The sequence below is a fragment of the Micromys minutus genome (genome assembly GCF_963924665.1).
Source record: "Micromys minutus genome assembly, chromosome: 24".
Taxonomy (NCBI): domain Eukaryota; kingdom Metazoa; phylum Chordata; class Mammalia; order Rodentia; family Muridae; genus Micromys; species Micromys minutus.
Window position 1 is genome coordinate 32334645 of NC_137959.1, and position 14983 is coordinate 32349627.

At 44.4% G+C, this 14983-nt stretch overlaps 1 protein-coding gene across 1 annotated transcript in view; it reads left to right on the forward strand.

Moving 5' to 3' along the window:
* Nucleotides 1-14983, forward strand: part of PMFBP1 (polyamine modulated factor 1 binding protein 1) — a gene marked incomplete at both ends in the record, with an annotated part of 41989 nt that overhangs the window by 12218 nt on the left and 14788 nt on the right. Inside the window, 4 exons of the mRNA XM_080937137.1 lie at nucleotides 3175-3420; nucleotides 6273-6494; nucleotides 12780-12950; nucleotides 13509-13619. Of these exons, the coding sequence (XP_080793263.1) occupies nucleotides 3175-3420; nucleotides 6273-6494; nucleotides 12780-12950; nucleotides 13509-13619 (750 nt within the window). The remainder of the gene's footprint in view (nucleotides 1-3174; nucleotides 3421-6272; nucleotides 6495-12779; nucleotides 12951-13508; nucleotides 13620-14983) is intronic.

Genomic DNA, 14983 nt, shown 5'->3' on the forward strand with positions numbered 1-14983 from the left:
ATCAACTTGTATGCTTATCAATGGCAGGATTTTATCAGTTATGAATTATTAAAGTTTAATAAAACTATTAGAAATGTTCATTTTTAATGCCTTAAGTAGAGTCCAAGAGACTGGAAAACAATATAGATACTGTCATTGCTCTTGGCTCTGGAAGGAACCTGAAGGTAGCACCTATTGCAGAATGCATCACGAGGTTCATGGGAGATTTTAGTGAGCATTGTCACTTGTTTTCCCTCCTCTCAGCCAGTCTTTCTCCCTACAAAGTCCCAGACAAGCCTGGAAATAATTATGGAGACCAAGCCATGGCTTGCAATGACACCACAGAGCTGCCATCCAGTGCTCTGTGACCCTAGCCTTGGACCAGGACTGAATTTGGACCAACCAGGGCTGCCCTGATCTGCATGACAGATGTATGACCAGAAGCACATGCATAGTGGCTCATGTTAAGCTCCCATACACCCACCAGTAAGACTGCCCTTCTTTTCATGGCACAGCTACCCATAAAGGAACTTACCTGAGCATAGGAAGACAGCCCACCACTGCCCTAGGCTAGGGTGTATGATATACTGTACCTACTGCCTTGTCCATCAGCCCTCATTCAGTGTATTCAATAAGCGAATAGTCTTCAAGGTCCTAGTGCTGATCATACCACATACTTTGAACACAGGACTTGGAGGAGTTGAGCTGGAGCTGGCCTGGAAGCCTTTTGAAAACTGACTGGCATAGTAATGGGAGGTGCTATGTGAGCTGCCAAAGGAGAGTAAAGCAATCAAACGTCTTTGGAATCTGGAAAACCTACACACCACAACAATCACCAGCCTGACAAGATATATTCGGCGATGCAATGATAGCACCTTCATCTTGTGGGTAACCAACAGCTGCCTGGCTAAACTGAAGGCTCACTCAATAGTCAACAGCTGTCTGATTAAACTGAAGGCTCACTCGATAAGAGGAAATTTCAGACCTGATTCTGCAAACCTAGACAACTACCTGCAGCTAAATGTCATAGACCCTAGAGAAAAGCCTACTGCTGCCATTTTCTAAACCAATATAACTTCTAACTGTATTCTAAAATGTATCCCTATATCCACAGATCAGTGTAGCTCTCGCCTTCAGAGAACCTTGTTTTTGCAGCAGATAGGAACTATTACAGACACCAACAACTTGGGTAAAATGTAAAGAACAAATGACCCTAGTCTCAGAACTGGGCTAAATGTGAATGGAAAAGGACCATCCTAATTTGCATGATGGAGACTGCTCAACTCTAAGTGACAGATATCTACCCTCCATCTCCAATGCCTAAGGCTTAGGAAGGATCACAGAAGAGTGGGTTGGGAGATTGTAAGAGTCAGAAATCCAGGACAAGCCCAGGAAGTCCCTGTGAGTCCTCAACCATATGGATGCTTTAGTAAGACCTGCACAATAGCAGCACCAGTTTACACGCCAACATGGATGAGGGAAACCTCACAAGATCCTCCCCTAAATGAAGAGCTACAGGCAATCAAGGGCTGCTAAGAGAAAGAATTGGTTGTCTCCACAGACAAGACCCCATACAGGTTATTCAATCCCAAGTATTCAGCCCCAAACATATACACATACAGTCAACACTAAATGGAACCAATAGGTCAAATGGATGGATAGGTAGGTAGGTAGGCAGATAAATGATTGACAAATGATAGATTAATAGATGATAGAGTTCATAATAACTAAAGAGTAAGAGATCATGAATTTCAGAGGGAGTGGGGAGACATGGGGGGAGTTGGAGGGGAAGAGGGAGAATGTGAATTATAAAAATACAGTATTCATATATGAAAAGCATAAAAAGAAAAAAAGAAAATATTCCAAAGCCTGTTTAAATACCATTTTCTTAAATGTATTCTGTTAGTGTGACCAAGACCATTGGCTCAAGTTCTAGAGAGTCAACAAAATTTCTAAGGCCAGCTGTTCGTTCCTTTTACCCAAATACATAGTCATAAATCTCTAACTTATTCCCTATAGAAACAGGCATAGTCATTCCTCTGTGGGAGTTTATAATGCAAGTAGAATGTAAGATACACAGAAATAATTTTAGGCAAAAATAAGAAACACCACATCAAGGAGTTGCCAGGTAGGCCTACGGTCCTGATTCAAAGGCAGGTGAGCAAGCCGGACAAGGAGAGAGGGCTGAGGACCCATCCTTGAAGAATGAGTTGAGATGGAAGCTAAGGTCCACCACCAGGCTACCTCCTTACCCTCCTCTCTTTCCCATGTCATTGTCATAATGAATGAGGATAAGAAAACATAGAAGTGCCAATGCAAAACTTCTGTTTCCCTGGAAAATAACTCAGGAAGTGTCTACCAGCAAGCCTGGGACAGAGAGAGCACCCAGTGTACAGGTGAAGGATCCAGAAGCCTTTTTTTTTTTTTTTTTTTGAAGACTGTACTGGCAGGGGGAGAGAAAGTCAGACAGAGAGAGAGAGAGATAGGACACACACACACACACACACACACACACACACACACAAACATACACACACACACACACACACACACACACACACACAAACACACACACACGCCATCTACCAGGTCACATCTTTCTCAGGACAGACAGTAGGTGCCCAGCTGTGAGCACTCTCTGCCTTCCACACTCCAGCTTCCAGAATCCCCAGAACCCAGCAATTTCAGTGTTCTGTTAACTGGATACTTGTAATAACTAAATTCAGCTCAGGAGCCATTGACTACAAATTCATTTCCTCCCAGGTCAAGCTAGTCATCTCTCTATGTATAGGCAACCCGGCATGAACCATATCTGTCTAGATTGCCTATATGTATGATTTTTTTCCCTCTGGATTGTGGGTGCAGTGCAGTGAGATGACTCAGTATGTAAAGGGACTTGCCACCACTCTTGATGGCCTGAGTCAGATTCCCCAGGACTCAGGTGGTGGGGAAAACCAATGCCCAAAAGCTGCCCTCTGACCTCCACATGTAGACCACAGTAGGCACATACCCACCCACTCATAAATAAATGTGATTTTCAAAATTTGAAAAGAGCTGTCTTTTCTTCTTCAGATTCCTCCTTGCAGAGTAGGAACGGGGTGTGACAGAGGGCTCAGGGAATGTGTCAAAGCCAGAGAGTGGCTGTGTGCTCTATAGCCTTCTAACCCTCTTCTGGATACCCCGTCTGTGTTACAGAACAAGAAGCAAGCCCAGACATTAGTATTCACGGATAACCAGATGGACTTCTCCAATAAGCAGTATCATCTCAGGCAACTCCAGCAACTGAAGAAGAAGCTGCTGACCCTTCAGCAGGAGCTGGAGTTCCGCACCCAGGAGCTGCAGGCTTCCTACTGCTCCCTCCTGCAGTACCAGTCGATCCTGGAGAAGCAGACTTCCGACCTCCTTGTCCTCCACCATCACTGCAAACTCAAGGAAGATGAGGTAGCATGAGATGAACCTTTGATGTGTCCCAGGATGCCCTAGCACCTCCAGCACTCCGGTGCTGCCTAACGTACGGCAAGCACTGCATCTCAAAGGGAGGACTTGCACCACCTCGAGTGGGCTTAAGAGCCTTCCCTCTTTAGTTCATGGCCGGTCTGAAGGTTAGCAAAGGGAAATGAAATAGGCTGGCATGTGTAGGTTGAGAAAAACAGTGTTGATGTGTATGGGGTGTGAGGCATACGATTTTCGTGCACACACGTGTAGAGTGAGAGGCCATCTTCTCCATATTGTTATAGCTGTTAAAATACAAGAGATTCCAGGTCCCTCAGAGGGAAGAGAAAAAAAAAGAAGCAAAAGGCCCATTAAATCAGTATTTTTAGGAAAGTTAGCTGCACAGATTACAACCAGCCCCTGGTCCAGCCCTGGTTCCAAAAGTTTACTGAATGCTATTTTGTTTCTTTAGGCTGGGGTTTTATACCTCAGAGACTGGACACTCACTTGTACTGATGCTCCAGTGCTCCAGGGCAGTGTTTTGTTTTTAAAGCAAAGAACAGCATGCCTATGAAATCCCAAGTAAATCCCAAAGACCGGCATAACTGAGATGGGTTTAGCAGGAAGGATGCAGACAGCCTTAGCACTGTGGTTCTACGTAAGAGGGCAGGCAGGACTGTTGGGTGTGCCTTCCCCTGACAGTTGCTTCTTTCGAGCTTAACAAAATCTCCGAGGAGTGTTTTAGACAGGGTTTTTGCTGAAAGACTGACTCCAGGGGCTTTAAAGGGGGGCTTAGAGGGAATATATAGAATTCTCTAAAAGGCACAGCATAACCTAGGAAGGGTTTCTGGAAATAACTGGGAGCTGAAGGAAGAAAGGCGATCCCACAAAATGTCATTTGGGGAAAGTCCGTGAGCTTCAACTGTGGTTTAATAATTCAGACTAGCTCTATTCTCTACACCCTAAGCCAGAGTCCAACTTGGATAAAGGATAAAGGATAAGCCCCCAAGTTAGCTGGGATGCTACCTAGCAACAGGAACCAGAAAGAACTATTGCTGATAGCCAGAGATGAGTGACCTGTGCTGTTATGACAACCGCACATATCACCACAAACCTAAAGCCTATTTTTGAGCTCTATCACCACATCCACCCATGACATCCATTCCCTCAGTGTCCTGAAGTGGCTGCCAGAGCCCTAGCAATCACATCCGTATTCCAGATAACCCAAGCAAAAAGGGGGAAAGTACATACATTCCTTTTAAGGACAATTGCCAAAAGTTAACACACACATCGCATAACTAAGCTAGTTCCTAGAAAGCCAAGAAATGTCATTTTTCAGGAGGCACATTACTGCCCCCAATCGAAATCAAATAAAGCTCAGCTGCTAGAAAGTAGGATAGGATTTGGCACAGTGGTCACTGTCAGACCTCAGACTGAGAAAGCACTGCAAAATTTGTTCTAAACATTCAGCCAACCTCTCTCAATGCCATTAACACAGAAGCATTGAACCCCTGTCCAAGGCTGGGTTCGGCCAACAGCAGACCCTAAGGTGCACATATGAGAATAGTTAGGTACTGAATCCAAGAAGCGATTCGAGGAAGCATGAGGAGGTGGGGTCAAGAAGGGCAAATCCCGAATGGAGTGAATTCCTTGCTCTAGGCAAATGGGGGTTCAAGCCCTGGGGATCTCTGGACAATATTGTGGCATGTTACTGAGAGTGAACTTTCCAATCCAACCCACTACTGGTATTCGTTCCTGGGGGCACTCACTCACCAACATGTCTCTATCTTTCCCCTCTGGTTGGAAGAGCAAGCAGCCAAATGTTCTTATAGTTGGAATGGGCTACATGCAAAGAAATAGTGAATGCTCAGAGTTCACTGTCTACAGGGATTCTCAAACCAATGTAAACAGACACCAACAAAGCTGGTCCTATATACACACTACATATAGGTGTGTGTGTGCATGCACGCTCATGGACATGTTTAAAAATAGTGCTATAGAAATGTGAGTAAGACTCTTCCTGCTATAATACATAAATATCAAATGTCCCTCTCCTTTTGCCCTAAGAGATACCTTAAACTAAACGATCCTTTCCTGAGAGGACTCTCGGATATGAAGCAGTTGGTTTAGACAGCTTAATTAATAGGCTGGTTTCTGTCAGAGCTGGACAGTCTGAAGCAACATGAAGCCTACCATGGTGATGCTCCTCTTGACTCTTTGAATGCATGTAACTTGACTTGCAGTTTAGCACGCTCAACCACATACAGTCATTTGCTCATTTAAAATCTAGTCCCCTCAACACTATGAGAGAGGTGAGACTGCGTCTCCTATATGCACCTCACCTAGTGTGATGCTCGTGAGCACCCTAGAGACTCCTGTCAGTAGATGACAGATTAGAAACAAATCATTTGCATAAGAATCGAATAAATCTCAGAGGATCTTTGAATCATGGCCCCTCTCTATCTCTTGGGAATTTGCTGACATGAAACTGTGTTCTTGTGGGACTCCATGCCTTCTAAATGACATCCCTAGAGAGTGCCCAAGTCAAAAAGGGAATGGGCATTCCAAGGCCTTTCAGTAAAGGGAATGTCTCAAACCCATTCCTGTTCATCATCGGGTGTTTATCCAGCTCCTAACAAATGCCAGAGAGAATGGGAGAAGATACTCAGTAGAACATCCTGTTGAGCACTTCAACCATTCAGTCTGACCCTGAGCACACTTAGACCTGCACCATACTTAAATGCTGTTCATTTAGGCCTCGAGTTCAGACGTGCTTGCTGCAGGCTCTCGTGGTCCTATCCTTCCCCTCCATGTTAGCTGTTTGCATGGCTTCAGTGTGCTTCCCCCTCCTACACTAACAGGTCATTCTCTACGAGGAGGAGATGGGAAGTCACAGTAAGAACACTGGGGAGAAACTCCATCTGGCTCAAGAGCAGCTTGCCTTGGCGGGGGACAAGATTATCTCCCTAGAAAGGAGCCTAAACCTCTACAGGGATAAGTACCAGGCTTCCCTGAGCAACATTGAGTTACTGGAGCACCAAGTGAAGATGCTGGAGGGGGGACTCAGCGGACTCATTGGTCAGGTAGGACCTAAGCCACATCCTTTAGCCAGGAACTCCATCAGATGAACATTTCTCTGGCGGTTCCCTCTCGCAGTCCTAGCCTCCTCCACCTAAGACTTCCTCCCACCACTCAATTTTGTAGCATTCACTTTTTTTTTATCAATTCCCAGCTCTTGTATTTCCTTTAAGATTACTCTGAACCAGGTGTTGGGGTGGGAGAGAGGGAAAAGCACTCAGTCAATAGAGTTCTTGCCTAGCATCCATGAAACCCTAGGTTCGAACCCTAGTCCTACACAGTGAGTTCAAGGCAGCTTCACAAGAACCATCCCATCTCAGAAACCGGGGTGGGTGAGAGAGAGGAAAGAGGGACATCAAAGGTTATGCTGATTTTGAGTGCTTGCCATATAAACCAAAATGGTTCTTCCACTTAAAACTTTTACCAGCAATAATTTAAGAAAGCTTGATATACATATAGATAGATAGATAGATAGATAGATAGATAGATAGATAGATAGATAGATGGATAGATAGATAGACATATATATATATATTGATCCTTCTAAGTTGTGTTAAACTGAAGGATGGGTCAAGGAGCTTTCTCTCAACACAATCCTCATTCTCTTTAGTCCTAATAGAAGTCAGTTGGGTTCTCCAAGGAAAAGGCCCAGAAATCTGCATCCATGTGTCTGTAGACAGAGATCTTGGCAGTAGCCTGCAGGAGAAAGAAGACCAAAGCCAGGTTACACAGTAGAAATCTGCCATGCCGTCTCCCAAACAGTTTTGGCCTACTCCAAAGAGAGCTAGAGAGCTGCAGGGACTCCCAGAGCTGGCATTGAGGAAAAGGTCACCCTGCCACCTGCATGTTATCAGCCACACGGAGTGTGGGCTGCCCACTTATGATGTGGGCAAAGCAGTTGTCTTCTAGGGCCAAGAAAGGCCCTTACACAGCCTGCAGCCAACAGCAGCCCTCACAACAACTGGACAAGAATCCCTAGGAAGCGTTTCACTACCAAAGGGATCTGGCTTCCACTGGATTAGTAGTTTCATCATTTTGTACTGACTTAGGGGAGCGTCTTAATATCTATAATAAAAACTCGCTGCTGTGCTGCAAGTATCCCCCGCCACCCATAGCTTTTCACTCAGTTTTATTAACGACATTTTTACCATGTGCAAGCTTTAAACATCTGTGTGTGGGCTTTACATCTTGCTTGGGAAGGCCTCCTTGACGCCCATGATCATAAAATGGTTGGGTTGTTTTTTTTTTTTTATTAGTTTTATAAGTTTTTTTTTTTTTGTATTTATGTCTTTAGTTTTCAGTCCCTATGTGCATAGGAAATGAGATGTGGCTTTAATTTTACACTTACGTAAGTGACTCTCCTGGAGTCCCCGAACCGCTCACTGAACACCCCAACCCTCACCCACTAATTCAAGTGTCCACTTCCTGGAGCCATGCTGAGGTACACAAGGTTCTTAGGACTTATTTGCTTTCCTTTCTCTGGTGGCAGACCTCCTCGAGGACTGTGACTGACAGCCTGCTGACAGTACCTTGTAGCCCCTCCTTCTTTGCTATGGACTTCAAACTTTTCTCAAGCACTCTTAGACTTCATGATGAAATTCACACCTACATTGTCTAACACTCGTGTTCTATATTTCTGTGGGAGATTGGCAAGCCCTAAGGAGTATGATCGTTACAATTTTATTCAGTTGTTTTCATTAAGGGTTTGCACTTTCCTCTGTAGCCCTGGTTTTATGAATAGGAGGGTTTTTTTTTTTTTTTTTTTTTTTTTTTTTGCTTTGAGAAGGGATCTCACTATGCAGTCCTGGCTAGCCTGGGACTTTCTGTCTATAACAGGAAGGTCTTGAACTCACAGAGATCCTCCTGCCTCAGCCTAAGTGCTGACTGAATATGCTACTATGTCCAGCCTAAAAAGGAACTTCTATACATTTAATCATAAGAGGAATTATAGGGGCTGAAAATGTGGGTCGGCAGTTTAGAGCATTAACAAAAACTACTCTTGCAGAGGACCCAGATTCAGTTCCCACCACCTGCAACTGTCTGTAACTCCATTTCCAGGGATCTGATGCCCTCTTCTGTCCTCATCGGGAACTGCACACAAAGGTGCACAGATACACATGAAGGCAGAACACACATACATACTTTTTTTTAAAAAAAAGAATGATGACTGGTGTACAGAAGAATTTATCTCTTACCAGATATTTGCTAGATTTGCAACTGAACATCTTGGATGTTTTTTTCCCAAACTTCACTTCAAATTTTACTCAAGCAGGGTGTAGTGGCATTCTCCTTTAATCCAGCACTTTGGAAGCAGAGGCAGGTGTATCTCCTCTGTGTGTTGGAGGCCAGCCTGGTCTACGTAGTGAGTACTGGGACAGCCAGGGCTACATAGTGAGACTGTCTTAAAAAGAGAGAGAGGGGAGGCAGAGCTTACTAGCTTTTGTTTAGTCTCATTGGACTGGGCAGCCTTTCAGAGCATCTTTGTTCCTAGATCTCACCATTAAGCACATACCCATTCTCTTGCTAATAAGCTTTTCTCAAGTCAAAGGTATGGCTGTTTATGTCACTGCCAGACATGGGGACACATGCTTATGATCCCAACACTTGAGAGGCTGAGGCAGAGGGATCATAAACTCAAGGCCAGTCAGGGATACAAAGGAAATTCAAAGCCAGCTTTGGCTAGACCCGTCCTTTAACAAAATGGATGCTATGTTCTCACAGTGATAAATTTTCATATATAGAATAATCCTGTGTTTGTGGAATAAATTCTACTTGATCTTGATGTCACTTTTCAAACAATTTTTTATTAAATTTAAAGAAGCAAGATTAGTTTGGTAGTTTAGATTTCTATCAATAATTATCTGTCTGCCTTATTTTTTACTGGGAATTAAACCCAGGGCCTTGCACATAGTAGGCAAGAGCTCCCCACCTGAGCTACAACCCCGGCCCCTGTGCTCTCATCTCTGACATAAGATGAGGGGGAGCTTTCTACATTTTTCTAAGGCTTTAGAACAGTTCGCGTCTTATAAAAATGACTGTTTCTTTAAGATGACATACCACTCCAGGGTTTGCCCATCTTTGTGCCTAGCTGGGTCTCTGCCCAACCCACTTTCTCAGACTTTTCTTTTTCCTATAATAATTTCTTCCTGATTCTTTCAAAAATGGTTGCGAGTGGCAAGCTTTTTCAATATCTTACTGTCCGTCCAAAGACTGTTTGGACATAATCTCGCATACTAGTCAGCTGGAAGGTCAAACTGACCAAATCATCTTCCCTGGGGGTCTCCGAAAGCTTTGCTGTGCTGCTCAAGGACCAAAGCCCAGCAGGGATGCCAATCTCTACCTTGTGTTTCAGAGGTCAGAGGTCATCTCTTTTCCCTGGGGGGGGGGGAGGGCAGACTAAAGATGTTTTCGTTTAATCTTTATCACACCTCTCAAGCTTAACGGGCTTTTCATCTGAGGATCTATACTCAAGAATATTTCTTTTATGACTTGACTCAATTTCCATTTTTATTCTGTGGTATGAAGATGATGTTAGAACAGTAGGTTTTTTTTTTCTTGCTGTGTCTTCAGTTTTCTGTTGTTTCCAACCCTTTGCCTCCTGCATGCTAAATTATTTACATGAGCATCATATGTGATCAATTCTGGGTTTCTGGCTGACCTTTCTCCAGCATGCTGAGGGGCAGCTTTCACGCCCAGTGAACACGAACTATTTCTAACTTTGCCGGAAATTAGAGTGCTTTGGGAGTTAGGGAGGTACATCTAATGGAGACTGGATCCGCCATCCAGACTAGAATTCTGAGCTATTTTAGTTATGTGCCTCGGTTTCCCCGTTACTACCGTGGGCTGATGACAAGAAGAATAGTGAACTTCATGCATGATTTCAGCCATCTGTGGGAAACTTTTAGAAATAGTGGAGCTGAGGAGGTGGCTTAGTCAGGAAGCACCTGCCTTGCAAACACAAGGACCTGAGTTTGATCCCCCAGATCCCTTGTAAAAAGGCTGAGTGTGGTGGTGCCTGCCTGCATTCCCAGCTTGGGAAATCAGAGACGGGAAGATCCCTGCGACTTGATGACCAGCCACTTCAGCCAATGAGACCCTGTCTCAAAGGAGGTGGGACACATTCCTAAAGGTGACCCCTGAAGAGTTTTCCTCTGGTCATCACACACACACACACACACACACACACACACACACACACACACACACACACAACATCCTGGCAAACAGTCCTACTGATGAGAGTGTCAAGTGTTCTAGCCTCCTCGAGGGACAGTTACATATGTGTTTTTCAGTTTGGGCCATAGACTACAATCCCAACTCTAGGAGTTTAATCTGCACATTTGCCAAAAGGTACTCAAAGATACTCAAAGATCGATGTGCAAAATATTCAGCTCAACTTCGTTTTAGAAAAGAGCTACAAATAGCCTATATGCCCATCAACAAGAAACTAGCCAAATGCATTTTAAAACAAGACAGAAGAACGGAAGCGCATGTACCATAAATCTCTAAGACATCTTAAGTTTCCAAATTCATTGTTATGTCTTACAAATCCAACACAACCCATTATCCTATAGATTCATTTATAATGTGAGTGCAGAGATAAAAGTCCTAGAAAGATGTGCACTTTGTGTCCTCCCTGAATACTGGAGAGGGTACAGGGCTAGAGGTGGGAGTCAAAGCGAAGCACTCTTGCCTGCAAGGTCACGGTGTAGAGAGAGGACAGACACAATGTGATATTTAATTTGAAAGTAATTTTATGAATAAGATAGACTTGGAGGAGATGGCTCAGCAAAGTACTTAACCTGCAAGCATGATGACCCAGGTTTGATTCCCAGGAGCCACATAAAAAAGTCAACCTTGAAAGTATTACTGTAATCTAGCATCAAGGAGAGGGAGATAAGAGAATCGCTGGGGCTTGCTGGCCAGCCAGTCCAGCCAAACCAGTGAGTTCTGGGTTCGGGAGGAGGAAACCAGGGAATTACTGAGACCTCTGGTCTCCACACACATGAGCATACACATGCATAAATGTGCATGCATGCACACATGCAAAGAATGCACACACACACACATAAACACACACACACACACACACACACACACAGAGAGAGAGAGAGAGAGAGAGAGAGAGAGAGAGAGAGAGAGAGAATACGACAGATCTACAAATAATAGTATAGAAAATATACTCAACAAATTGTCACGTGAGCACATCATTAAAACCTTGTGCAGCGACACTTATTTGTAAAAAGGGAACTGTTCAGATATGCACACAGACATGCCTGGAACATTGATTCACAGCTACCAAAAACAGTGGTAACATAAGGTGTCACAGGGGAGGGACCTGAGTCACAGAAGACACAGATGCATGCTCTTGAGGACTGTTGGAGACTTTCATCTTGAGTCTGCTCTGGCTGATTATTTTTCTTTTGACAAGGACATTCTGCTAACCAAAGGTGAACACACATTTTTAGGACATAAGTCTACTTGTAACTAACTTTTATTCTCCTGTAGTAATTGTCTTTGAGGCTTACTGCCTTGGTCTGCTAGCCTAGGCCTAGGCTTGGAAACTTCTAGCCTCCCTCCATACAATGTTATCTAGGCCTAGAATGTTTTCAGCCTCTGAGACTTGCTGCTGAATGAGCTCACCCTTCCTAGTTCTTTCTGATCTCTGGCTGGCTGGTTCAACTCAGCTGCTGTGGATCAAATTCCTCTCCAAGCTGACTGATCCAATCTGGCTTCTTTCTCTTGGCCTCTCCTAAAATGCTCTGCTTGGCCTGATACTAACTTTGAAAATCTGTTCTAATCTTCTAGCTCCTTCTCCTTCTCTGGCTCATCTGTTTTCTCTTCTGTCTAGCTTGTTCTTGCTCTGTGGCCTGTCTTTGTACAACTGTCCTTGTAAACACACTTCTTTCCTTTCTCTTCCTCTCTTCACTGCCCCTCAAATAGCTTCCCTTTCCCCTCTCTTCTCATGAGAGTTGGGCGTATCCTATTCTGTCAAATCTGTCTCTGATTCCTCACTTTGTCTGCCTCTCAATTAGACATCACTTTCAAAAACTGGTGCTTCCTTCTACAATCTATACCTTCATTGTTTGGAATTAAAGGTGTGCTCCAAGAGCCTGTCTGTATTCCAGTGAAGCCTCACTAGAAACAGGTTTTGTTTTTGTTTTGTTTTTCGGTAAACAGCCCATTCTTTAGGTTCACAGTGTGATCAAATACCCTGCAATATCTAGTGAGACTCTGAAGTTGACTTGAAAATTCTAAACAAACCAATTCATTATTTTTAAATGTCCCAGGACCCTGAGAACAAAGGTGACCACTCGAAGGTTCGCATCTACACTTCTCCGTGCATGATTCAAGAGCATCAGGAGACCCTGAAGAGACTGTCTGAAGTTTGGCAAAAGGTTTCTGAACAGGATGACCTAATCCAGGAGCTCCGGAATAAACTGGCCTGCAGCAACTCTTTGGTACAAGCCTCAGTTTGGAACACTCTCCTACCAGACCCCCCACAGAGCCATGAGAAGGGAGAGGGGGAGTCACCAAATCCCTTTAGCCAACACTTCTCAAATGTCAGATAAGTTTGACCCTACCTCTTGATCATATTTTTTGTGGCTTCACCATATTCGGTTCGATATTCTAAAGAGATATGGCAAACACAAATTTCATGTTCCTTAATTTTCTTTGAAGTATTTGTTTTCACTCACTCTTCCACAAGAAACTTCCTTAGCGATCAAACACTTTGCCACTGGTACATTAGGCACATCTCCCATAGCCTCCCCTAAGGCCGCTCCCTAAAGCGAACCTCATAAAGCATGCCAAGTTCGCAGAAAGGATCCAAAAAGAGGCCACTGACAGATGTGAAGCCACCCACTCCGTATGACAGAAACAACCTGATGAAGATTAAGAGTGTAATTCCCTCTCTTTCCCAAGTTATACCAAAAATCTATCTGCAGGGAAGAGCCCACTGCAAAAAATGAGTGTGTGCTACTGATCTCTCACCCTGACTGGCCTGCGATCTCTTGCAGGTTCTGGAGCGTGAGGAGGCTTTGATAAAATTACAAGCTGAATTTGCTTCCTACACAGCCACCCACAGGCATCCCCCTACCTCCTCAGAAGACTGCGAAGACATCACAGAGGTGGGGTTCCTTTGCTTCTCTGTGGGATTAGACTGAGGGAGATTGCTTCTGGGTTTCTCTGGTTGGTTTATCATCATCATCATCATCATCATCATTATCATCATCATTATTATTTTGATAGTATGGTTTGCAACTGTTTTGTTTTTGTGTAATCTTGGCGAGCCCTACCAAAACAATACTGTAAACAGATCTCACATTTTTAATGAACCAGTAGTTCATCAAAGCATAAACCTGAAGGTGAGTTCTTACATCTGCCATGCTTAAACATGCTTAAACATGAGGTCTGTGATGAGGCCAGCTTGAGTAATATGGAGGAGAGTTCATGCAAGCTTGCAGGGGTCTGGATGGAGAAGGATTGTGAAGAAGGAGAACAGAGAAGGGGCTAAGAAAAGCAACAGCACACAAGCTCTCTAAGGGCTCCACTAGTGGTTAGGCAGACTCTTCAAGACTTTCCAGTGCCAGAAGGTCAGATGACCGTACCATGAGGATAATCCCTGAGACAACGAATGTCATCCCTGTTTGTTTGAATGGTGGCAGTCACATTCAGACCTACCACACCACCTGTTGTGTGACAAGACTTTTCCTAGGGAGATATCTCATCTGGACATCTCAGTCCAAGTAGGGAACCATTGACAAAAATGCAGAGACCACCAAGGTCAGGCTGGGTTTTCTTAGGGTTACTTAACAGAATATGGGTGAGGGGTGACTTACAGAAGCAGAAATGTCTCAAAGACAGCTGGTCACCAAAGCCCACCCCAGCATGGGTGACCGCTCACAAGAGCTGGGAACCTGGAGCCCACTGCATAGCCTGCAGGCAACTCAGTAGATTGGAGAGTGTCCTTCCCAGGGCATTCCGTTGATCTACACAGATACCCCAGCTGCCTTCTGCTTCTCCCAGGAAGCTTGAGGCTGGTCTGGCCTCAAGACCTATGCAGGTTGTCTTGTCTAAGAGTGTTTCTCAGCTGCCACTTTTACTTTCACTGGCAGGGTGGGGCCTGATGAATCCGGTTAGTTTCAGGAACTGCCATCCAGAAGCTGTCTTGAGCTGTTTACCTTCTGTGTTAAGAGGCTTCCCTTCGGAGTGAAATGTCTCAGTCTCAGAGCTACATAACACCATCTCATCGATAGCCACTGGGGGGTGGATATATATAACTATATATTACTTTTCTCATTACTGTGACCAAATACCTGGCAAGGCACACCTTGAGGAAGAAAGGATGTAACCATGTGTCCTCACGGCACTGAATCGTGGTGGCAGGGCAGAAGCATGGGGCAGGGAGTGGAGAGAGATGAACGTCGGCGCTCAGCTTGTTTTCTCCTTTGCATTCACCTTACATTCCCAACATTCCCAGTAGGTCTGCCAT